The sequence below is a fragment of the Lepisma saccharinum genome, chromosome 25 (assembly GCF_977018435.1).
Source record: "Lepisma saccharinum chromosome 25, izLepSacc3.1, whole genome shotgun sequence".
Lineage (NCBI taxonomy): Eukaryota > Metazoa > Arthropoda > Insecta > Zygentoma > Lepismatidae > Lepisma > Lepisma saccharinum.
In genome coordinates, this window is record NC_139253.1 from 32,455,234 (window position 1) to 32,482,572 (window position 27,339).

At 40.3% G+C, this 27,339-nt stretch overlaps 1 protein-coding gene across 4 annotated transcripts in view; it reads left to right on the forward strand.

Moving 5' to 3' along the window:
• The window catches only part of GEFmeso (Guanine nucleotide exchange factor in mesoderm), a 486,781-nt gene that overhangs the window by 434,305 nt on the left and 25,137 nt on the right, over positions 1 to 27,339 (forward strand). For 3 of the 4 annotated variants that reach the window (XM_083112043.1, XM_083112042.1, XM_083112044.1), the window contains 2 exons: positions 11,417 to 11,815; positions 16,447 to 16,616. In XM_083112043.1, coding sequence (XP_082968169.1) covers positions 11,452 to 11,815; positions 16,447 to 16,616 — 534 coding nt within the window. In that variant the 5' untranslated portion in view covers positions 11,417 to 11,451. Of the gene's footprint in view, positions 1 to 6,380; positions 6,474 to 11,416; positions 11,816 to 16,446; positions 16,617 to 27,339 lie in introns of those variants that run through there. The other variant, XM_083112045.1, reaches the window with a different exon arrangement.

Sequence of the window (27,339 nt, forward strand, 5' to 3'; positions counted from 1 at the left end):
GTCCTTTAATTCTTTACAAAAACGGTCACGGTCGTAGCCTTGTAGTGAAACGTTCCCTTATTCGATACCTGGTGAAGGCACATAGTGGTTCGGATCCCACTTTAAACTGTAAGTACTGTTCCGATTTATCTGTGCATAAAGTGGACTTAAAACAGAACTGGAAACGGCCTGGTCATATTTTTAATTGTAGTTGGATGGAAGCGGAAATTGACTGTTTTAGAACTTCTTTTCTCCAATATATATATATACACACACACACACAGTGAGTGCCATACGAGACGTGCTAGATCTATAAATAACAATAAAATCTCTCTCTCTCTCTCTCTCTGTTTACTTTCCTATTTACTTTATATAGTTTCACTCATTATATTGCTTTCGATATCTGGTCCTTTATCCTCTCCATGTGTCTTATAGTCAGCGTTCGTTGTGCTTTTATGTATCTAACTTTATTTTGCTTACATAAATAATTTAATCTAATTGTAATTAATTTTATTCTCCAATCAATGATTGTCACCTCCAACTGGTTCTGCAATATTCTCTTTCAGTGAATGATTAATACACTTGTTTGTTGGTAAGTTATTGTAGCTCTAACAGGGAAGATAATTTTATAAGAATTGAAGTACTTAGTTACTGCCGATTTCATTGATGCAAGTTAAATAATATCGTTAAGGGGGACCCAGGGCCATTGTCCCCCCCGAAATTTTCACGTGCTCCATCTCAAGTTTCCCGTAGCGTAGAGGATATATATATATATATTTAAATGTATTATTAACGTGCTCCTAGTAAATTTTTCATGTAGATCGCAAACTGTGTCATCTTTATAGCTATTGTAGGGAGGTACAATATCTCATTTATAACCTAGACTAGCTAAGTCCCCGTACAGTTGAGTTCCGTAAGGGTGTAATTTATCATTATTTAATAATCTGCCTCATTATATAAAATTAATATATGCTGTAGAGCTAGGAGAAACCATAAAGCCATCAAAGAAAGAGATGAAACCGAGACTCCAGTTCCGGAGTCAGGTGCGGGGCATACGTTTGCGGAGGAATATGTGGGCCAGAGTTTAAATATAAACGTCAGGAAATGGCTCTGTGGAATCGTGATTATATTCGTACACTAAAAATAGTAGAATATCCTTTCAGACGGGCAAAGGAGGAGCATGTGCCGTCAATGAGAGAGTTGATGAAGAAGCGACTCCGTTGGAGTTGCACCAGAAACCAATTTGGCGGCCAATCATGTGGTCTGGTCTCCTGCTGTCGCTCATATGAGTAACCCACCGTACGAATGCTGGAAGGGCATGGATTTTCACTGGGATTCTCGAAGCAACCCAGTTCAGATGCAGATTATCCTGGGTTTTGCAACAGCGTCCATAGAAAAGCTGGACTTTCCTTTGTCTTTCTACCGTTCCATCAATTCTTCACTCATCCTTATATTCGCGATTAACCAAGATATGTAGAAAAGCGACGCAAAATAAAAATACAATAGATATATTATTTTTGGTTTCTCTGATAAGATTAACCAGTAGTTTATCCAGAAATTTTCCATTTTGGATGTGTAAGGATAAGTTTAGACTCAAAACGATCATAAATTTGGCTTTTGTGGTGAAAAAAATACAGGGCTATAAATCACTCAGGCTAACCTTTTGGATGTAGTCGACCTCCATGGTGGAGTTAACACAGCCGGCTACGACTTTAGGGGTGAACATTTTCGTGCGATGATTTTTTACGATTTTCGACGATGATTATCAAGACAAGAGTGCATCGATCAACTTACTTCCACATTTGGCGATGAAGCCCCATCCTTTGCCACTGTGAAACGCTGGTGTAACGAATTTAATCGTGGCCGCCATTCGCTCACCGACGAGATTCGCGAAGGTCGTCCAAAATCAGTTGTTCAAGAAAACATTGATGCTGTGCAAAACCTAATACTGCAAGATCGTCATGTGACATACTGTGAGATTGAGGCAACCATAGGCATTAGTTCCACCAGCATATATAAAATATTACATGATCATTTAGCTGTGAGAAAGGTATGTTCTCGTTGGATCCCACACAATTTGAAAAAACTCAAAAAGACGCTTGCGTCAATTGGTGCAAACAAATGCTCAATAAATACAATCATGATGCTTCAAAAGACATATATAAGGTTGTAACAGGTGACGAATCATGGATATATGCATATGAGCCGGAACGTAAACAGCAGTCGACTGTATGGGTGTTTCAAGATGAACCCAATCCAACAAAAGTTGTTCGCGCTCGAATCACATCGAAACAAATGGTCGCCTGTTTTTTCTGGAAAACTGGTCATGTGGCAACTGTGCCTTTAGAGGAACGTAGAACGGTCAACCCTGAATGGTACACAACAATTTGTTTGCTAGGGGTCTTCGGTCAAATACGGAAAACAAACAAACGCCGTCGGATCATTCTTCATCAAGACAATGCCAGCTGTCACACATCTCGTCTAACAACCGACTTTATGAACAGTCAAAAAGTCGAAATGATGGGTCATCCGCCGTACAGTCCTGATTTGGCACCCATAGACTTCTTCTTGTTCCCGAATGTCAAGAATAAATTGCGTGGACAACGATCTTCGTCGGCGGAAGACGCCGTTGATGCGTTCAAAAACCATATTATGGAGGTGTCTCAAAAAGATTGGAAAAACTGCTTTGACAAATGGTTCGAACGAATGCAAAAGTGTATTGACCATAAAGGAGAATACTTCGAAAAACAATAAAGCAGTTTTCAATGCCAAATTCCTGTTTTTTCATTGTTAGGCTCAAAATATAAATAGTGACCCTCGTATCTGAAAAACTTATTTGAAACTATAGTTATATAAGAATAGCACTAGAGAAATTCGAAATTCCATGACTTGACTTCACCTCAATACATTTGTATTCTGTGTTATTTTACGTCGCTTTTCAGCTAGTTTTCTCTAATCGTTGCGATGAGGATGAATGGTGATTATTTAAAGGTGATGAAGGGACACTCACAATGTCCAGGACAGGACTCGTACCTACAACCTACGTTTTTCTCTTATTCCTTTCCTTCTTTAAGATCATGATACAAGCTTCATGATTACTTCATGGAAACTTATGTCCTAGGGGTACCGAATGTGACGTCTCCGATTTGTACATGACCCTAAAGTTTATTGATCGAATCGAACATGTTCGAAATTATAGCCGTTTCTGCTTTTTTGTAAACAGTTCTCAGAAACTTTTCTGAAAAAAATCGAAGGAATATAATTAAGACCGAGGAAACACAAGAGGAAAAGCTCATACTCTGATTATAGTGCACGAGATAATTAACCGAACAAGGCTCTAGGGTTTCGTCATCAACTGGTTACCCCAGCCGGAGGAAAAGTTGGCGAGGAACTGCGTCACAACTGTCTCGCGAAGTGAAGAGCCGAACTGGGCTCAGTCACAAGCGAAGATCCTTACTAATTGCGTAAGGTTAGATTTCTGTTTACACGTAGAAGAACCGCAGGGAAATAACGGTACTAGTGTTCGAAGCACGCTTGGTAGAAAAAGTAGTACTTTTTGCTGACGTCACGGATGCCCGAAACGTATCTTCAAGAGAGTCTTCAAGTGAAGAAGTGCGAGACAAACGTATGTATATATCACTTTTGGACTCAGTGGAGAAGCCTTAGTGCATGGAGAGTGAAATTACCCTTGCAAGCTTTTGAGTAACGGACATACGAGGTGTGGCTAGAAAGAAACCGGTTTGTTGCTACGAAATCTTTTTTTGGTTATTTTGTACAATACGAACATTATCCCCCCCGTACTATCGATACACCGCTCCATACGAATCTTCCATTGCTGGAAGCAGTGCTGGAAATCATTTTCTGAAACCATGTTCATGACCCCCGTCGCTTTTCTTTTCACAGATCCTACGGTCGTAAATGTGGTTCCTTTCAGTGCTAATTTGACCTTTGGGAATAAAAAAAAGTCGCTCGGAGCGAGATCCGGCGAATAGGGTGGATGTTCTAACACTGGGATCCCATTATTTGGCCAAAAAAGCCTTGACTGACAATGCCGTGTGGGCAGGAGCATTTTTCTGATGAAGAATCCATTACTTGCTTTTCCACAAATCAGGTCGGCATCTTCTTGCCGCTCACAAAGGGTCGTCAGCACCTCTTTAAACGTTTGAAACCCCTCAAACACTTGCGTGCGTGATAAACACTCATCTCCGTACGCTTCCTTCAACAAACCATAAGTTTCTCTAGCGGATTTTTCGAGTTTCATAAGAAACTTGACATTGATATGCTGTTCCTCTTTCACACTTAACATTTTTCCGACGGAGCACAGATGTACGGTTCACTTCGTCCACAAGCTATAGCAGAACTGACTACCGCGCACCCTGGGCAGTCACACAGTCGATAGGCAGGATATCACGTTATACACTCATGCACCGCTTGAGCTTGACGCGCTTGCCGTTTGTCGACAGCAATATCAATCCGGTTATTTTCTAGCCACACCTCGTATCTTCATCTTTGTTGTCCATTCCATGGCGTTTTTGCAACAATGTTTCAAGTGTGATGTCAAAGATTATTACGTGTGCTAGCTGATGCTAGATACTACATAGTCGTTATTATTTGAACATTGTACTAATATAAATTGCGCCGAATTCCGGGCGTAGTGGTTAGCACAGCACGCTACGACGTCAGGATCCCGAGCTCGAATAAAGACCTGAGCATGCATGTTCTTAGTGAATGTTCATTCATCAATTTCATCATATCAACACTCATATTCGCGATTAGTCAAAAGTGACAGAACAGCGAAGTAAAATAAACCAAAGCAATAAACAATTCCTATTATTGCAACGTAAAGTACGTATGTGAAGACAAGAACATCCACCAATGTGTGCGTCTTTTCAAGCACCGCAAACCATTGTTCTTGGATAACGTCTACAATTTTGCTGTTCAGAAGTATACCTTATTCCAATTTCAACATTGTGAATCTTCACCTCTAATTTTAAAGTTTAAACTACATAAAATAAATTATTTACACTTTTACATGGACACACATTCTTTGCATATAAATGTTGCTCAGTCGATTCCCTCGGCTAATGCTGCGACGGCAAAAAGGCTGGTGGAAAGAACGCCTTCTCTAAAGGTCCAATCCCAGTATTAGAGCTGGATAGACAGACTTACGTATCTCCTTCCTAACATGAAGAGATGTGTGTATATATATTCAGAACTAAATTCAGTGAAACGTTTTTAAAAAGTGCCAAAACAATTATCCGTGTGAATGTCACGTTATTCAGTAATATGACGATTTTAATGTAAACAAAAGGGCACGGTTTGAAACTCGGAAATTGGTAGAATAATTTAGAGGATGGTTCATATGACACCAAACATTGGTTTGAGTATCAAGACTTGCTTGGCGGTTTTTCATTAGGTGATACGTGGCCCATTGCCGCTGTTTTCGGCTTTTTAAAGACTGTATTAAATGACACCATCGCTGTTCGGTTCGATTCAACATTAAGTTCGCCGGTCCTGGGTTCGATTCCTGGCATGGGCATGGATGTTTGTGAGTGTCCATTCATCAATTTCTTTATATGAATTGAATTGTTGTTGTTTTAAGTCCACTTTATGCACAGAAAGGCTAATCAAGACTGGACCTACAGTTTAATGTGGGATCCGAACCACTGTGCAATGTGCCTCCACCGGGAATCGAACCCGGGAACCCTTGATTACAAGGCGACGACGTTAACGCTACTCCATTGGTTAGGCCCAATTTCATTATATTATCACTCATCCCCATCTTCGCAAATTAGCCAAAAGTGGCACAGAAAGCGAAGTAAAATAAAGCAAATCAACAATAAATGAACATGAAGTTCAAATTAAAGGCCCGCTGAACCTTATAGTTTTTGGAAAGGGTTAGAGAAATCCGCCCACATAATTTAAAGTCTGTGATCATAAGATTTACTTCTTTCGGAGTCACACAGGGTCAGTCAACCCTCATAGTCGAAATAGTTACCAGATCTCGTGTCTATTGACTTCCTTGAAATCAGTTCCAATTTGTTCATTGTGATCCCTTTTTCAAACACGCACCACTACAGTATTTGTTCATTGTCAAGGTGAATTCCGGTCTACTTAGAGATGCGATTTCCGGAATTCCCGCTTAAACTCCAAAACATTGGCCACGCGCCCGTTGGCAGAGGACTCTACGGGGTTTCCTACCTCTGAATCAAGTCGGGTGCCGCCTGGAAAGTGCATAAGGGCGTGTTTCTTGGGCCTCATTCCAGCCAAGCGTTCCTTCTCCATGTCTCCAGATTCTTCCATCATTTTTTTCTCTCTCCGCGGCTGCCCACGTGCCCTAATCTACCGCCATGCGAATCAAAGTGGACCGCTTTTAGTAAGTGCGTCACTCGCAACATGAACAGTGGGATTTTTATTCTGTTCCTGTCAGCGAAGCTGTAATCCATCACGGTCTTCCTCCGGGTGAGGTTGTTGGTGTCGATGCGCACAACAATGTGAGTACTTTCACTATCTCTTTTACCCCTCCTTCAATGAAGCATAGATTAATTTAGTGCTGTCTTCCTTTGTCTGTGCTTGTACTGTTTTGGAAGTTAGCATTGATGCCGCCTGAAATCTCCATATGAATCTCAGTCTTATTTACATTATTATGGATACACTGCAAAGATTGTATGGGCAAGCTGCAAATTTTTACCCTTTTGCATGACCATGTGCTTATCTTAGAAATAAACTTAAACATTGAACTCTGTTTTTATTAATATTGTTTGGCAAGAAAGTAAATTTGAATCATGATTGATTTTTATAGCATGGGCACATCACCACATAGTCTGGTTTTGCCCGTCACGCAATACGAGGATAAGCCCGTTAACTAAAACAAATATTTAAAAAGGCCCTTAGAAGGAAAAAAATCATGTCTGTAAAAACTTCCTTACTCAATTTTAAAACAAATTTATTCATTCGTTACTTAACAAGAAATAAAATTATACTGTCTCTGAGAACTAAAATCTCCTTACCTAATTTAAAAAGATTATCCTGCCCGTAAACACTGTCTCTCGGTAATCTGTGGAGCAAGGCCGCCCATAACGGTAAAGAAGGGGAGACAGCGAGTGGGCGGAGGAAAGCAGTGCGCGCTGATGCAAACGGCAGGTAGCTGCAGTCGTGTTTCCCGCTTCAGTGCACTCACTTTCCCTCTCACGCGTTCATTGGTCGAGTCCTCTCGAGTTCTACTTGCGCAGTTCTACTTGGTTTCGTTCGCTTGCTCCGACATAGTGTAATAGAACCAAACCTGAACCTCCTAACCTACTCATGTATGCAACTAATAGCTGAAATGAACAAAACCTAACCTGCCTAACCTTTTATTTCAGCTATTAGATGCATACGTGAGTAGGTTAGGCATGTCACTTTTGGTTCTGGTTGTTCTGTCCACCTACGTTAGTTACGACAGTCGACTCAAGTGCGCATGCGCCAACTGGACGAATCCAGTGGGAAAATAGGGGTTACTGCTGCAAGTGGAACAAAGATAGGAAGCACATTTCGTGAAAATCTTAACGCACCTGACAAAAAAAAATATTGAAATTTTAAGTGCAGTAACGTCGCCTTAGTAATAACCGAGCTATAAGAAACAGTGGAAAGCATGCAAATGAAATAACTGATATCAAATCTTCACTTTGCAGTTTGGATCCGTCCACTTGACCTAGACGTCTTCTTGGTCGGGACTATGGCCAACCAAAATTTCGAATATTAGAGTACATGGAATTGGAGATGGCTTATGTCTGGAGAAGACTGATATAACTTTAATTTCAGCAAAATGTACCGGTATTTATTCAATTGCAAAACTTTTGCGCCCCAACAACACTTAATATGTTCCAAGTTTATTTTAATGGTCTTCTTTATACACATTTAAGAACATGGAATTTGATTTTGAAGAATGAGCCTGATCATGAAATTGAGAACACATAATCCATAATATATACATCTTAATTTTTTGGTCAGGATTTGGTGATCATGGATTTTTATACGACCAGCTAAATTTGTATTGTATTTTTGTTATTTAACGTCGCGTTTCTTCCACTTTTGGCTAATCGCGACGATGAGACGGAGTGATAATGAGATTCCATTGTTGAAGGGAGAGTCACAAAGCACACCCATACTCAGGCCGAGACTCGAACCCGGGATCTTCGGTGGAACAAGCTGGGTTCGATGCATTGTTCCGTCAAGTTGAGGAAATGCATTGTCAGTAATGAGAATGATTCGTAATTTGTAACGAATATTGTTCTGAATTCTGGAATAATTATTGCGTGTTGAATTTGTAATTTTAAGAGATAGATTCTCGATTTCTTATTTACATGTAATTTTGTTCATATGCCAGTGGAGACAGTCGAGGCCCATGTAACAGTTAGTATCGTAAAATTTGTTTTAAGTCTACTACACACAGTTAGGCTATTCGGAAAGAGACCTGCAGTTTCAAGTAGGATCCGAACCACTATGTCCCCCACCGGGGATCGAACATGGGACCCTTGATTACAAGCGGATAGATTTATCACTACACCATCGAGGCTCCCCGCTATTGGAAAATGGACTGGTTCTTGTCAGTGGTGTGCCCAAAGGTGTGCCCAAAGGTGTTGGTATGGTTCATAACCCCCTCCCCTTTGACCCAGTATTAAAAAAATATTAAAAAACAAACATGAAAGGCAGTAAAATATGGCAAAATGAGGACTGGCTACTCAATAAAAGTTCCCCCCCTTTCGAAGATCCTGGGCACGTCACTGCCTTTTTGGTAATTCTTTTAGTTCTCGAGTCTCATTCACTTGGCCTCACTGACATTAAGATACCTACGTATGGTCTCTAATCTTTTAAAGTAGAAGTGAAGATCTTGTCAAGTGAATACAACTCGCAACTGTGACATTCTGGACATTGGAGTTGTACAAAGTGGTCATCCACATTGTGCCTATATTCACCAAAGACAGTTGTGACGAAACATTGCGCATGTTTTCCCATGATGGAGCTCATGTGATGACATTGATAGAGTATTCCATCTCTTGTAGTGTTGGCAGAGGAATTTGTAGGTTGTTTGTGTGCAGCTTCTTTCAAGCATCAGTTAACGTAACCAACATGTTGCAAGCGAACGTCCAAGAACAAACGGATGTTTACCACGGTTTAAGTTGCGACATGAAACTAAACGAAGGCTTTTGTATGATTGGTATGCAGTCTTCTATACTGCCCCTTCTGAGCTACTCAATGGATAACACGTAATAAATAAGCACAAAGCCTTGCTGTATGCAATGTCAACAGATGCAGAGAAAAATAACACTTTCCTTGTCCACAAGTTTCTACAATTTATAATCTAATAATCTATTATAAATTGACATGACGTCTGCAGAACGTTTTATGCATTAGCATTGACGTAAGCCAATCAGCTTCAGTTGTCCAACATAAAGCTTAAGGTGCTATCTCATTGGCTCTTCCGCGGGTTCCACCAATAGAGTTGGAATTTAATCTAACGGACTAAGTGTCACGGGCAAACAAGCTACAAGGGTTGGATAAAAAGTAATGGCAACACTGCTGTCCCGTGAAACGGGTGATTCACACCGCCACAAGCGTTTCGTGGCTGATAAAGAAATGTCAGACGAGGAAGTATAGTGAGTGGGAGCGATTATATGTTATTCAGTCAAAAACAGCAGTGCTCTGAAGCAGAGGACGAGAGTGCAAGCGCCCTAACAATATGTTTAGGCAAAAAGAACAACGTCTCTCAGGCAGACGGTCAACGCAGCCTACTTCTGCACCTTCTTGCAACACCACCTTCGTCTCGCATTAAGAAGGAAGCGACGGCACGGTGTCCCATCATTCTGCTTGACAATGAAAGGTGTCACACTGCGAACAATGTGACGGTGCTCCTGCATAACTGGTAGTGGGAGGTACTGGAACATCCGCCGTATTCACCGGTATACCGGTATGAGACCGTGTGATTACGACCGTTTTGTCAAAATGAAGGAACCACTGGGCGGGAAGCACTACGACACGCGCGAAGCCATCATACGTGCTATAGGGCGGTCACTGCGGGACATCGACAGAGATGGACGCGCTGACGGTGTACGACGCCTTCCATACGTGTGACAGAAGGTCGTAGAGATGAGGGGCGATTACTTTAAAGGAATGTAACACATGCTCCTCTGCCAATACAGTCAAGTACCAATTATGCCAGTGTTGCCATTACTTTTTATCCAACCCTTGTATTTTTTTTACGCAAACAAGCGAGAAAAACGAAGTACTGACCCTTTACCAACAATACATTGACGGTAAGTGAAACAAGAGTCCTATGCGTTGAGAAAATCGCTCGTATGTTCCTCCCGGTAAGAATGCATGTACTATATTTTTAAGGTCATCGCATGCAATAATTATGCAACGATTGCTGCAATAGAAGCGGAACATATTGCTTTAATTCTCGCAGTGATAAATATGTAGCCCGTCTACCCAGCTCCATTTCCTTTATTCGTATCCAGATCTTTCTATTTTTTCAATGCAGCTATCTTGCATAGAAAAAATCAAACGTGTATCCGACCTTTGGCATGGAAATTTTGTTGTCAGTGTCCATCAGTCTCATCTTATTATCATTCATAAGAAACAATCTCCCGATGGCGCAGTGGTAACGCCGTCGCCTTGTAATCAAGGGGTCCCGGGTTCGATACCCGGTGGAGGCACATAGTGGTTCGGATCCCACTTTAAACTGTAGGTCCAGTCCCGATTAGCCTTACTGTGCATAAAGTGGACTTAAAAACACCAAATCAATCAATCAATCTTTGTTATTGGTTTCCACATGTTCATATATTATAAATCTGAGTAAAGCTGAGTACCCATCGTTACAGTGACATGTCAACAGTTGGGGGAGTAAGGGCTGACCGTATTAGAAGTCAAACGAGGCTCTGGCGCATGGATTCATAGCCAGTATAATCCTGTGTGAAGTTTGTGTTTTGTGTTCTGTCTATGTAGTACCTAGAAATTTAAGCAAAAAATGCAGGCTCGACCAGGACTCGCATCCAGATCTGTGGCATACTGTGTCATTGCTCTACCCACTGTGCTACAGAGGCAGGCCTGATCTCGACTCATTTTTCTCTTCCACTGTTTTACTTTTGCGGAATTGATGCTTCGAGTCCTGGTTGAACCTGATTTTTTGCTGAAATTTCTGCTTAGTACAGTCACGGACACTTCTGGGTTGTAACAATCCCATTCACTTTCAATGCAATCGTTACAATGCAGAAATGTCCATGGTGTTTCTAAAATCATAAAGTAAGTGTATATGTATGTTTGTGGTTGTTCCTTCATCATTTTCATCCCTCATCATCACGATTAGCCAACAGTAGCATACAAGCAGCATAAAATAAACCAATTATACTCCCCCACACACATCAACGAGTAAGTAATGTCCTTTTTTCCTTCTTTTCAGGAACCTCCACAGATCTCGTCCCCACCCTCCTCGGAATGTACGATGCCCTCATTGGACGCTCTGATTCGACGGACCGTTGGAAGAGGACGTCCTCGCTCATGGACGTCCCGCCGCCCCCTTCCAAGGACCCGGAAGTGACGCAGCGGAAGCTCCTGTCCGAGGATCGCCCGCTGTCCGTCAGCTCCATCACCTCGTCGTCGTCGTCCTCGTCGTCGTCGGGGAGCAACTCGTTGTCCCGACGACTCGGACCGCCCAAGTCCAGCCCGTACCTCGCCAGCATAGAGAGCTTGGACGACGATGAGCTCAGCGACGACGAGGAGCCCACGCATGCGCCCGCGACGCAACGTGCGCAGAACAAGAGCCGATGCGATGCGCACAACCGAAAATCTGCTGGCTCAGGTAAGGACTTACCTAATTTTCAGTTCCGAAACTTCTTTCTAGCAGTGGCGTATTCTGAAAATTTGATCTGGTTAACCGCAACAATTCTTATTTATTGTATATATTTATTTCCACCCCATCTATATTAATTAGATGTAATGGAAATAAAACACCAGTGCATGTAAGTAAAACAAAACGGGAGCCCGACAACTTCAATTTTTACGACAATTTCTATATTTGTCATAAAATCTTCATTTTTACCTAAAATTGGACTTCAACAAGGGAAATCCCCTTCATGTAGTAACACTGCCCCTGAAAACCGTAGCACAGAAAGCAGGAAGTAACAAGCAGTTTTCTCCTGCCAACGCTGTTCGCAGCAACGAAATTAACGCCAGTAGGCCATGTTTTTAAAAGCCACTCGCTTTGGCTTCCTCCCCGCACAAGGGTGCAATGAAGAAGATCCATCAGTGGAGTACATAAACCAGTTGTTACGTTCTTTCAATTATTCACTTAAATTCTGATAAATTCTGATATTGAAGCTTGTTTTAATAGTTTGCATCATACATAATGAGCACTTATCTATAAATTAAAGCTAAATGCATAAAAATCTATGAAAAAAGTTTGTTTACCGGCAGTAACTGTGGTAACATGAAATATATACCACTGCCCTTTTGACAGCTCACTCGTGAACACTTACAGTTATCAACGCCATTGGCTACACGTAATGAATTTGCTTTTAGAAAAACATGTTGCATTCGATGCATGATTACAATACCTCAAGACGACAATGAAGGAGAAGTACATTTCAGTTCGCAGTATGAAAGTAAATACTGTGCTTCACACTTGAATTTCTGGTCTTTCAATTAATAAGTGTTAGTGTCGAAGAAATGAGTCAACTTAGACTCAGAAGTAAGAAACTCTGGCAGTGTCATATTCTTACAGATGGACAGAACAAAAATTGCAAAACAGTAAATTACCGGGCCTCTCCAATGACGTTGTGGTACTGCTGTTGCCTTGTAATCAAAGGGTTCTGGGTTCGATCCCTGGGAGGGACATTGCACAGTGGTTCGGTTCCCACTTTAAAAACTACGAGTCAAATGTATCTGCTTTAGAAGTAGGAAAATGTATTTTTGCTATCGTTGATATATACCTCTACTCTTTGCTAGAATGTCTTTCTTTGTTTCATGCGTTAGAAAAATGAAGCAGCCTCTGATTTCCTTTCACTTAACTTATGTTTCCTTTCTTGCCTTCCGTATCAAGCTCTCTGTTCCTACATTTTGCCGAAAATGAGTTACACAAGGAAAGAAATTTATTAGCAGTAAAAAGGAACTTCTTGGTCCAGTGCCAAACTCTTGAATTTAATGGACAATAATTTTTCTTTTAAAAAAGCATTAGGTGCCATTGTTATCACATTCCGACTCTTCCGTACAAAAGTGCCGAAATTATCTAATTTCCTTTGCGGCATATTAGGATATCAATCAAACAGCTGTCGTAAATAATTTGATCTCATTATTGAGGACTTTGCGATCGTTAAACCAACACTTGTTGCAAAACTAGGATGTTTTTTGGGATGCATCGCTTTGACCATTGGTGTAGTTGTTTTGGTGTAGCAGTGGGCTGAAGATCGGGACCCATACATAACGTATGTATAACTGTGTTTTATGCTATGATTTGTACAATAGTCGTAAGATGACAGTGAATATAATTAACAGTAGTTGTATGGACTATTTGAGTAGATAAAACTACATTTAAGTGTTGTGTGCAAATGTAGATTAGATTGAAGTCATATTTCGGTCATCCTCGAAGCTTGTTGAAGGCTAACGAGACTACATAAAGTAAAACTGTAGCAAAAAGACTCATCTGTGAAAATATTCGCAAATCTGTCGCGAATTTCGTTGTTCGAGTGGTTGACTCTCTTGCTTTTGGTGCGAACGGCCCCGGGTTCAACTCCCGGACGGGCCCCCAAAAATTTCTGCGTTGAGCCAGCGTCGTGAAATCAACTTGGAAGCTATTCGAAAGAAGCGAACTCCGGTCTCGATAGCCACAAAACAGCGGCAATGGGACTCCACGCATTGCCCACACCAAGTGCGCCAACTTCTGAAAAACATTGGGTGGGCTCGAGGTATAAGTTCAGAAAAATCCTCATCAATTCTCTCTTCTATGTATTAATGCGCACCTACAATGCATCCTTACTTATTGTTTTAAAATAATATATTATTTACTGATTTCAATAACCACTGCACCACGAATCACGATTATAAATAAATAATAATAATAATAACAAATTGTTAGATGGGCTCAGGCCCCACGGGTCATATAAGTTGGAACGACTGGTCTGCACATCACCCACTGAAAAGCTGCTTGGCAGGCCTTGCACCATAAGTTTGCTTTTTAGATCAGTAATATGAGATGAATGCCTCTCTACTAACTCAGCTTTCGTCTCTAGGAAATTCTCCTTATATGTATTTATCCGATTTTACATATTTTGAATTTGGATAGATACTAGTTAACATCTTATGCTTCTAAAAGAGTATTTCCCCGTAAGGATTTAATCCAGAGTAAAGGTTTAGCCTGCAAGTGCTAAAAATAGTACAAAGTCACGTTTGTTTTCAATTAATGATTGACGTCACTGAATGTAGGAAGGTGCAGGACAAAGCTCCGCTTTGTTGCGTATTCCATGGGTCCTTGTGGCCTTGCAAAGGCTTGTGAAACAAGCCTTGTAAGAAGTTCCTCATCCCCAACCCCACGCGCAAGGAGACAACGTGTGAGGCGGATACACTGATGTGCATATGTGAAAGACAATCCCATTTTTTAAATATGCCATTGAAGATATGAGCTTTCTTAGCATTGGCAATGAACTACACTTTATGAAGAGCACAAACTGGTCTCGTTGATTTTTTACTCATGAGTATAGGTTTGCATTGTATTGCATATTGTAGTAGTTGATTCACAACTTCCTCAACATATTGGTTCGAAAATTTGAGGCAGTGTATTTATTACATTTTTCTGTATATGTATGTACCCGTATTCTATGGAACCTAACTTTCTACTATCCTAATTTGATGATAATGAGAATTTGAATTTGAGATTGAAATGTGTAACTTAGAAGCCTACGGAAACGTACCTTTCTCAGTCAACACTTGTGTGCAACTTGCATAATTTTTTTCCATTTACACATATCCATTCCTTGAAATCTTTGATTGGATCGAACTTCCTTGAATAACTTTATATTATGGATAGCTTCTTTAATAATATATTTTCTACAAGGCTCTCGTCTTGAAGTCGCTTTTCTAAGTTTAATCGAGACTTATTGAAGGATAATATTGAGAACAAACATCCATTATCACAGCGCGCTAAGACGCCAGGGGTACCGGGCTCGAATACTTTTTTGTGAATAGCCCTTCATCATATCATTACTCATCCTCATCGTCGCGATTAGCCAAAAGTAGCACAAAAGTGACGCTAAATAACAAAAATCAAATGAAATAATCTATTCCTTACTATGATTTCGACCATTGGGTTCATAGTGCACTACTAACCACTAAACCATGCCGACTACAAGGATTTCGTGAATAAAGTGTCGTTTGAGTCCATATTGGGAAACGACGCAGTTTAAAGTGAAATTCCCTTCTATGTTGAATGCGATTACAGTTTTCTTTCTCTTTGTCAACTTGAGAGTCCAGTGTGCTCGCCAATGATAGTATATTCAGCACTCTAATACAGAAGTAATTGTATGCATCCAAACATAGATTAATTTGTGCTTAATATTTTTCAGTCAAAAATTAACCTAAGATTCAGATGTTATATTTACCATCAAATTCCAAGTGAAATATAAGAGTGCGACATATTATATAAATATAGTCAGAATAATATTAAATGCAATGGAATCATTAAAAATATTTACATGAGTGTTTGCAGATTTTTAGAAATCGCCATTACTGTTTTAGTTTAAAAATAACTTAGTTGTTTAAATTGTTACAGTTGAATAATGTATTACTAAAAAAGATCTGGCATCTTTGTTCGGCACATACTACTTGAATGTTCCGATTTTAATTACGTCAGACAGTGTTTTAACTTTCCCAACGATTTGTCAGCTATGTTGGGTAGACGATGACAGGGTTTTAACCATTGTTTTTAGCTTTTTGAGAAGAGCAGGCCTTTTACACTGTTTCTGAGCTTGTTTATAGAATATCCCTACGTTTTTTAATGTGTTGTGTTTTGTCCTATGCAGGTCCCTTCACACTTTCATTTTTAACCTTTCTCAAGGAGCTTTTTACACCCCTTTTTAATTTTGAGGTAAGGTTTTTATGTCATTGGATTTTCCCCGATGCACCCAAAAATTTTAAATCAAGCAATCTGCAGCTCTTGTGTTCTTTTCTTTCAAATTTAATACATTTGTCGTTGATATTATAAGATTTTTGCACATACATATTTTGGCTAAGCTTCAGTTCTTTTACACCTAAAATTCTCAAAAGCATAAGTTCTAAGTAGGAGGCCAAATTTGAATAGAAACGATGGATAAATATCTCAACGAAGAGTAAATCCAAATCTGTAAATCATGTTGGTGAATTGTCCTCATACGTTTCCACCAGAAGATTGATGTAAAACGATATGATTGTTGGAATATGTTTATGAAATCTCTCTCTTTCTAGGTTCTGGGGACAGCGGAGTATGCAGCCCTTGCAGCTATATTTCATCGCCTTCCCCGCCACAAGGAAAACCGAAATACTGCGATCCCAATCTCAGCTACATGGATCGGGTTGTTATGGAGATTGTGGAGACGGAAGGAGTTTATGTCAAAGACCTTCAAGAAATCATAGAGGTAAGGACTTGAAAGTAGTTGCATGCTGCAAAGATGTACGAGTATATACACACAATTGGTAACACTGACTCTCACGGTGTTCCACGGAGGGCGTTGAACACAATTGCTGTGCGTGTTGCATAGAGCTGACAGCTAAAAGACTGTTGGTCTCTATACCCCGAAGATGTTCACTTCGCTGTGCGAACACGGATGCAAGCGACAATACTTCTTACATTCGGCACCAGAGTGCACCATATAGGGAGACAAGGCATGTCCAGGGGGACTCGAAAAGGTCTGTGCTACATAGTTGCAAACTTTAGCGACAATTCGCTAAACCTGGTGGATTTTAATGGGGAGAGGAACAATTTCTCCTAGGTCCTTCTTGTATTACTTCAAATATAGCGTGATTTTAGGGGGAAATTGTTGAAAGTAAATTGAACTGTTATTCTCACTTTTTCAATTGAATATGAAGTTACAAGGGAGAGGGGTAAATCTGCATTCAGTACAAAACATTATTGTGAACACTCGTATGCGAACAGCACGCGACGCCACTGGGTAAGGCTTCAGGTATTCTCAATCTCTACCTTAACAGATGTTGGAGTGGTGGAATGATGACCTTTCCTGGAGAGTGAATGCTTTTTTTTTTTTTTTTTTTTTGAGGGGGTGATCACTTACTTTTAGATTTTGGCGATCATCATTTACTCTAAGCTTGATGAATGCTTAGTTTAGCGGGGTTGAATGCTTAATTTTGGTCATCAATTGGTGGCATTCACCATTTCTCTTATTTGTAAAGATCCGCTCGAACTTTTGGTTGACACCAGCCCAAGCCATTTTAGAAAATTGCTCTCCTTTCGAAAAATCGCTATTATATTCCAAATTTTGAAAATTGCGCCTGCTGAAAATTCCTTCTAGAGCATTCACGTGAAGTTTCATGTGGTTTTCTTTCACTGTTGTCTAAATATCTGTGAGGGAAAGTAGGGTTACGTAACCACGAAACTATTGCGAATATCTAGACAATAGCGAAATCAAACTACACGAAAAGTGATGCGAATGCTCTTAAAGGAATTCTAAGTAGACCTAATTTCTCGGAATTTACGAGTTTTCGAAAACTGGTTGGCTGGTGTTCCCCAAAGGTCTAGCGAAACCTCCATTGCCGATGTATTGTTCGTTTTCCTAAGCGCTGCTGCATCGTAGTATTAATTTCAGTGAACCACTGTTCGTATTTCGCTCCCTCCATTCTCCCCCATAACACTCGGGTAAAACTTAACAACGAAGTTGCTCAAGAGCACTGATATACAGGGTAAGTCACAAGGAATGAAACAACTTTACACAGTTATTACGACGTTACTATTTATGATAGAAAATCAGACAAGGCATCAATGTAAAGAAGAACTCTGGAAGTTTTACTCACATGACTCGCATTACAAAGATTCAACATGGAAACCACGTGAAACGAAGAAAACGTCCAAACCATAATCAAGTACTTGCTATGCACGAGACAGAAAGTCGTTGTCCACAGTTTCGAAGGCACTAACAATTTGCAGTTGTAACTTTGACAAATCTTTCGGAAGGGTGAAACATATGCATTACTACCGAAACGCATGCGAAAATGTCTTTGCACCGTTGTGATTGAATCAGTTCTTGATATCTCCAACACACAATACGCCTTCTACTAGTCATTAGCCATTTTGCGATAGTGGCGATCCTGGTGGAGCAGCAGCAAAGCAGCATTAGCCCACTAAATGGGAATAAAACTTCAAGTTTTTCTTTATATTGAGGTCGTGTTTGATTTTCTGTCACAAATAGTTACGTCATGATAACTGTGTAAAGTTGTTTCATTCTTCTTGACTTACCCTGTAGTGAGGGATAGTTCAACCCAGTATCGCTTGCGGCAGGCAATCGCCATAAGATGGTGATGCTTGAGATAATTTAAAAGAGCAGGCGAAATGTATGTTTTGAACATTTGAAGTTGCAGGAAAGTCATCATCAAAAACTTCGCCCCAATTGTCCAAATGAGGTTAGGCTTGGATAAAGTAAGAAGGTTAGTAAGAAGTCTATAAATTGCATTCCATTCCCGTTGTAACGTACCCTAGTTCCTTTTTATCACGTGCTAACAAACTCCCCTTTGATTCTGCGAACCGTGGTTTCAATGTCCTGTTTTGCTTCTGCGTCACTAGGTCTTTATCCGTGTCAAGAAATCTGCGTCCCGTGAATAGTTGTGTTGTGCAGCGTAACCCTGTTTCATTCTGCAATCTTGGGCTGCAGTTGGTGGTCAATGGCGCGTCCAGTTTTTTCTGTCCCTGTCCTGTTTTGAAACGGGAGCAGCGTACTCGTACGTTTTCTGGGTGTTAGTTGACATCAGTTCTTCAGTTTCCACTGTTCCATTCCAGAGAGACGTGTTGCAAGTTTTGTAGAGTTCGCACAAGTTCATAACACCCCGAAACTACCCATCGAACCGCCAATTATTGTAAACCATGCATTTCTGCGAAGAACGGGGAGAAATGTGTGGGAGGAATGTTTTCTGTGACGTCTGACGGAGGATGCGCAGTGACATGCGCTTTAGTTCTCTGCACCTGCGCAGAAGAACGAAAAGCAGCGGGTAGGAGGAATGTTTTCTGTGACGTCTGACGGAAAATGCGCAATGACATCCGCTGTTGTTCTCTGCACTTGCGCAGAAGAACGAAGAGCAGGAGGTAGGATGAACGTTTTAAGTGACGTCAGACGGATCATGCGCTCTAGTCCCCGACGCCTCGGCATAAGAACTTAGAGTGGAGTTGGCGAAGATTTCTCTGCAATATCAGGTAGACTCCCACCGAGGCTAGAAGACCAGGGATGCTACGAAAATAATCTAGCTTTACGTTACGATAGTGTTGATAATTGCCGAATGGTTAACAATCTTGTAGGTGCGTCTGCAAAGAGACTATTTGCACCCGTTACAAATACCCTTTAAAATACAGATATGATAGGTCGATTTATCTATAAAGAAGACCTCTCAATATAAAATTTGAAACAGTGCTGAGATCTGAGAACTTAAGCAGGATATTTTTGTTCTTTCACGAGACACAATCAACTTCATCTTGAAGTCCACAACAGTTATTGGGTGCCTCCCCGATGGCACAGTGGGAGCGTCGTCGCCTTGTAATGAAGGGGTCCCGAGTTCGATTCCAGGTGGAGGCATATAATGGTTCGGATCCCAGTTTTAGGTGTAGACCCAGCCCCGATTAGCCTTACTGTGCATAAAGTGGAGTTCAAACACCAACTCTCTCAGTCACTGAAGTCAGATCATCACGGTCGTAGTTGAGAATACCAGCGTTGTTTTCATTATAACATGCCAAAGGACGTTTCTTTTGGAAAGATTTCTGTGATAAAGTCATGCCATTCAGATAGGATTCCAGGGCATGAAGGTTGGTGCAAGGCTGCAAGGTCACTGAACTGGATGTCCCAGACTTCAATAGAAATGGAAACAGACGGGTCCTCTTGTTCTGCACTTGAGGCTAATAGTGACGGATGCTCAGATGAATGTTCCCGTGGCCCTTCTGCACAAAGATGTGTCTCTTGTTCCCCGTTTTATGTTCTGTTACACATGCTCTTCTGGCGATTGTGGACAATGCACTTCTATATCATGGCGCAGAATGAAGCCTCTGTTGAATTCCCTCAATGTCCATTTCATGCTCGCGGGTTACCCAAAGCTGATTCTTGAAGGTTAAAAATCAATGAGCGTTCCTTCAAGTTTACCGGTTTACGCGTCTTTCAAAGTGCTCATTTTCTTTAAGAACCTTTGCAAGTGTCTACTCTCTTACTTTTATCATCTGAAGTGCCTGTCTGTCTCTTTTACCGATCTCCGTGGCAGAGTGGTTACCACAGCGCTCTACGCCAAAGGTCCAGGGTTCAAATCCCGTCCTGGGAATGTGTGTTCTTTGTGAGTGTCCCTTCATCAATATCATCACTCATCCTCATCGTCGCGATTAGCTAAAAGTGGCAGAAAAACGAAGTACAATTAACTTGAGTCACTCAATCAATCAATCAACATAGACGCATGATGTAGAATTTGATAGTAGAGGAGTTAGTGGAGTGTTTTTTTAGAGGAAGCACCAATACAAAGATGTTAGGTTTGGATTGTAAACATGACGTGCATTGTAAAAGATTATTGAATAGGCAACGTTCACAATGAATGCTAAGGTCTCCGAAACGTCACATGCTCTTCCAAAATCCACATAGAAATGAATGAACTGTAGTATCTTCTTACCTAACAATAATGGTAACCGTACAAACCCAGAGAGAGTATTGCATTATTTGCTCACTATATACGAGAAATAATAGAATCGGTGTCTTTGTATATTTTGTGTAAGTGCTTATCAGTTAGTGTTTGATTTTAAAATTTAAGGCCAAGGCCGGAGGTAAAGCAAGAGTTTAAACAACTTTCGACTCTGCAATGGACCTTTGTCAAATGTTATTGATGGGAATAGCCGTGCGCCATTCAACTCTATGTGTATACTTAAACTAAGTAAATGTAAGGACTCTTCTGTGAATGGACTCAAAGGGTTGTTCTTGTCTTGGCTCTTGAGGACTAGCGGCGAGCAAACAAATCGGTTAGCGAGTTGCATTAGCTGGCATTTGTTTGCACATCCTTTGCAAACATTACAGGTTGTCTCTGAATGGCATCTAGTAAATGTTACCGGAAGTAGATGAAGAGGAAAAGAACAACGATTGCTTAAGGGTCCCACACTTTAGCTATTTGCTTTTAGTTTTCCATCGTCTCGAAAGTGAATTGTTTCACTCGAAGCGTGTACAAATGTCTGAGTCATTAGGTATTGCCATAATAATCTTTGACCACACCAGTTAAATGAAACTTGTTCATCTTAATTGAAGCCAGTTAAGTAACTTCTAAATCGTGCATTTTTATGACAGAGATTAAAATTCAATAACGACAGTCGTTCATTTTTTTAATAATTCATTTTTAACGATAACCGTAAGTGTTCTTAATGATCCATTTTTATTGACACTAGTTCAATAGGGAGAACGTTTTTGGCTATTCGGTTTTATTGATCCCAATCAAATAACTATAAACATATTTAATCATCTATTTTCATTGACACCAGTTAAGTAAGTAGAGACCTACGTGTTCTTAACCACCAACTAAGAAACAGAGGCGCGCTGATCTAGTAGGTAGAGCGTGCGACTGCCACGTTGGAGTCTTGGTTTCGATTCGTGGAGTGGGTGTTCCAAGGTCGGAATTTTTTTCAGCTATCTCCCTGCATAATAGGAGCTCTGGGGTTCACCCAGCCTCAAGTAAATGTATATCTGAGGGCAATCCTAGTGAGTAAATGTGGCCAGAGAATGATGTTGATCAGATTACCTCCAAAAATGACCTAGATCGAGAATGTGTTGAGCCCTACTTACACATTCCTCTATGTGCCTACAAAGCACGATGCAATGCACAGGGGGAACTATATCTTGCCTTACCTGATTAAGTAACAAGTACTGATAGTGTTCTTAAACACAGAGAGCCGTTCTTATCAACCCTGTTTGTTTGAACAGAAAAATAATACATTAAACAGTTTCAACGGCCTACTTAACATGTTTATCAGAACTGAGGCTATGTGTATTCTGAGACAAACTGTGCCTTTTTAGTAGAGTGAGATTGTTTTCGTAACATCTCTGGGTGTTCTGCATTTGCAGCTTGGGAGCGAGTCAAAAGGTCCGAAGCCTCCAATCAAGAAGCGAGCCGCTGACGTCATCTCAACCCAGCACCTATCGCTAACTCTCCCGCTCACGCTCTACCCTGTTGGTAGGCTCGCTTGCTGGACTCGCACAGGAAACTGGAGATTTTTGAAAGTAATCGGACTATACCTGTATTTTGAAATGGTATCGATTGATTGATTTGCTATATTTTACTTTGCCTCTGCTACTTTTGGCTATTGACAAAGAGGAGGATAAGTGATGAAATTTATGAAAGGACACTCACAAAGAACAACCATGCCCAGGCCGGGATTCGAATTCGGGACCCCTGGCGTCGAAGCGCGCGTGCTAACCACTCCGCCACGGAGTTGGCAAGTTGAATTTCAGTCTGATTCAGGATTGAGTATCGTTACAAATACAGCAACGAACACTTCAGTCAGGAATTATTCTGGATTCAAATCACAAACGAAGGGTGGACGTTTCCTTCTTTTTATTGCAGGAGCCATAATGTAATGTAATAGGAAAATATAATGATAAAAAATGAAATAGAAGTGTATTGATGATGATGTATATGATGAAGGGAAGCTTCAAAATACATTTTTATTTGAAGACCATTGAGATTTGCTCAGAAGAAGAAAAAGGGCGGGACATATGGACCAAAAATAGCACCATATGCAGCTCTGGGTGCAAAAGTCATCTACAGAAAAGCCAGGCATTGCATGCAACCCGTAGTTTCTGCAGATGCCATAAGAGAGGAAGTGACAGCGCCGTTTAGACTATCCAGCTCACACTCTCACAATGGCTTCATTGTATGCCTTGCAGTCGCCGTGAAATCTAACAATGAGCACTGTTGATGTCTCAAGGTCGTTGATCGCTCCTTATTTCTTCTTTTTTTTATTTCAAGATAGCAGCCACTAATATGTAGCACATTATCGTCAGCGGAACTTGATGTCTAAATCGTTAAGAATGAGGGACTGCTTCGCCAAGTTTCCGACTTGGTTAGCAAGTTTCATAAACATCCTGTCTGCATCTCGAGTCATTATTATTTGTAAGATGTCCCATTGTTGTGTTTTATTTAGGGAGAAGGAAGGAAATCATTTGTTTACCATGAAAGTTCTGATTCCAGCAAATCCCAAAGTTTTGCCATCCGTGTAATTTCGCATTGGTTATTTCAAACTGCAGTTTAAAACTATGGTTTAAACCGTCATTTTAATCATAAACGGGATTTCAGCATTTACACTGGGAAGAAAGAGGCAAAAATATATAAAAGGGAAAGCTATCCCCTGTGTATTGCTTCTTGCCATGAAGGCACATAGAAAGGTGTGGAGGCAGGCTCCACACATTCTCGATCTCGGCGAAAGCGGAGATGTGATGAGGGCCATCTAATTAGATACGAATAAATTTACACAAATATTAAGGCCAAACTGTTGACAAATTGTTCACAAATAGACAATATCGTCAAAACATATGTTGTGTTTGTTTACCATTTAGTGAACAATATCTCAATTGTTTGACAATGTTTGTTTTTAAGATAATCAGTGCTCTAAGTGGAGGGAACGTGGGAGATGCTATTCCCCAGTTAAGAAAATTTTCGTAACGCACACCCACACAATGATTTATCCATACACTCCCAACAGCCCGAAATATTTCCTAACCGCTCCCCTAAAACGTTTCACAAAGGCCCAGTTTATGGCCATTTTGATTAAATTTGCCCTTACACCCTGTAAATACGAACTTACCTCCAGATATAAAAGTCTGGCTAAACACTGCCCTCCAATTAGTATAATTTTACTTGGAGGAGATATATTTTTCAAGACAAGTGAATTTCATCTATTGCAGGAAGGGGCGTCAGGCGTCACCAGTTATTTATCCACACACTCCCAACACTTGCCTAACACCCACTAAAATTCTTCCCAAAGGCCCACTTTATGGTCATTTTGCCACCAAATATTTGCTTTTGCACCCCTAAAATAATTACACAGGGTGTCTACCAGTCGAAAGTTAAGAATAAGTCAAGAAATCAAGATGTAGGTCAAGAAAAAGGAAAAACATTATACTTGTGGTCAAGAATTTTTGATAAATTTTTGCTGTATAGTGAATTTATATTGTTATATACCTGTACTGGGATTTGATAAAATTGCATATTTGGAAATCTAAAATTGTATTGAGTTGTGGTTAGGATTTGTTTATTTTGTTTCTTAAGAATTATATTCTTGTGTGGGTGAAGTTTTGTAAAAATATTAAATAAAGTACTGTGGCCATTCCCCATCCAGGTTGAAGTCTGAAGCATTAATTTTTACATGCATTAATAAATAAAGCAAGTCTAAATCTCTTGTTAAAGTACAGCTTCAGTTTTCATCTTAACTTGTCTTGTGGTAAGAGTTTTTCATTGAATAAAAATATATATTTTCATAATTTCCAACTATATCTAAGTAGGGGTCGATTAAGTAAATGTTAGGAAAAAAGGGTCAAGAAAAAGGAAAGAAAGGTCAAGAAAAGTCATGAATAAATCAATAAGTTTGGATTTGTTATTTTGGTAGACCTACCAAAGGGAAAATTCTAGATAAATCCCTTGGTGTGGTGTTGTGGCTTAAGTATTTCAAGCCACTAACACACTGAAATATAGAGTCATCAAGGACAGCCCTTAAAAGCCATGGAAATACTATTTTAGTCACAAAGTTTATATTGTGTGACTTTTTATACAAGGAACACTTGTTTTGTTTTTTTCCTCCGGCTGTTATTATCATAAATATAAACTTTTTAATTTTTTCTACTGTCAAACGAACCATGTTATTTTCTAAGAGGGGGACAGACTGAACTGTCCGATCTCTATCCTCTACCGCGGGTTAACGAAGTTGTGGCGATTTGAAACACATGGCGCTGTATCATTGCCATCATGTGCAACTTGCATGTCGAAATTTCGGTGCAGCGAGTTTGTTTTTCGTTTGTGTGTGTGTGTGTGTGTGTGGAGGAACCTGCAAGAGAAGTCCCTTCCTGGTTTGATAGTCAACAGTTCTTCTGAGTAGCACATGGCACATTAGTAAGAAACAGCTTCGAGTTTATCTCAGCCTTGCGTGAACTCTAGAAACTACAAGGAAGTGGCGTCGAGATCTCCGGAATCATTTAGATGGCTTCAATTGATAGGCAAAGTGGAAGCGCAACATCAAGTGTTTTCGGGAATAAGCGCCCTGTGTGGCTCCCCTTTGTGGCGACCGTTGGTTAATGAGACTCCATAACTTTTTATTGACATACTGCAACGAGGCATAGGTCTTTTCACTCGGTCTACAAGGTTTAGTGTAAGACCCCTCTGGCTCTAATGTGACAACTTGTTCTGTAAATCACACAACAACGTATTTCATTAGATGCTTCATTGTCTGGGTGCGGGAGTTGCCGCACGGCAGTTCTATTCTTGATAATTAGGGACAGAATTCATTGACTGGTTTTTCTTCGTTTCTAACAGATTGAAGTGAGCTGAAGCAGAGCCGTGTCAACTTCAGGTTGATGTATAGGATGATTAGCTCCTTCCGTTCTTCTATCTCTTCAATCGTAATAGAAAAGTTACAAATCATTTGTCTGAGGACATCTAGCCAGATCAAGTTTATGCTATAATCTCAGAAGGTTGGAATATTTTCAACCCACTATTCTGTCCTCTGTGGACAGGTTCTATGACAGTCTTGGTTTAGTTGGTTATTATTTAACACTAATTGTGTATGTTCGACCAATATGATGAGAACTTAGCTATCTATTTGTCTCAAAGTTCTTTCATTATTTTCAAAATTAATTTCGAAAGTATATTTCTTGCTTTCTTAATTGTTATTATGAAAAGTTATAATCAGGAGCATTATTTTAGGAAAAAAGATTATTACGTCGTTTGCAGTTATTAAACTATCTTTTTTTTCTATTTTGGTTATTTGGTTGCTTAATCACGACGATGAAGATGAATGATGAAATGGTGATAGCATAAGCACAATGATACATCCATGTCTGAACCTTGGACCCCTGAATTCGCAACGTGTTACGTTAACCATTTCGCACGGAAGTCGGCAGTTTATTTTAAATGCATTGCATACATATATTTAGCCATTTTGATTAGTCTTAAAATTTTGTTTTAAAGACTGAGCATACAGGGATTTGCTTCGTGGAGAAAATCTCACATGCTTTTTGCTTTTAGTACAATTTCATATAAATTATAACGATTTTTATAAACTTTTTGCATTACTTTCCTATATAACATAAAATTTCGTAGTATTTAGTGATTTTAAACAGGATATACACTCGGAGACACAGAATTAGGTGACTGAGGATCTTTGCACTGTTGCCACATCGTATTTCTCATAGAAGGATTTCGTCTGAGGCTGTGTTCTCGTATCGTAGTCCGTCTTTGTAATATTCGCGATGTGGCATCAATCTTTACTGGAAAGTTCCTGTTTCCTTTTTGTACGCTTTTACTGAATCACCCTGTATATTTCACAGTTTCGTTGTGCATTGTATCGCATTGCATTTCTTTTGCTCGCCAAGTAGGAAACGCTTATGGTAAGGTGCAGCAAACATGCAGCTGACCGACATACAACAGAAGCAGCTTTATGCATCCATTCTCAGCCACGTGGGATTCTTGAGGGACACTTATCCTGGCGACGTTTCACCGTTGCCTTGAAGACTGGCTTCATTCCAGACACACGTGGACGCTTATGTTTGGAAATGTGTAAACCGACCACACAACCGTCTTTTAGGCGGAAGTTATGTCAGTTCCAGTAACTACGCACGCTTCTCTTCCACATGAATAGACCCTCTTTTAAGGCGTCTCCTTGTCGCGGGTCATTGCGTCATTGCCCCATCCTCCATTGAATCGTCTGATTGAGGTCTGGGTCCCCACGTGCCAAAACACACAAAGGTGGTGCACAAAAATATTTTCCAGATTTTATCCCATATTAAATGGTCTATTATTAGTGGCTCAGGGACTGTCTTGTGGCTGCAAAGAATTTGAGATAGTCACCAATATTAGTTGTTCGTGGATGTACGGGTCTGGTGCGAGGCACATCCAGCTCCTAACATTCACTAAAACTAT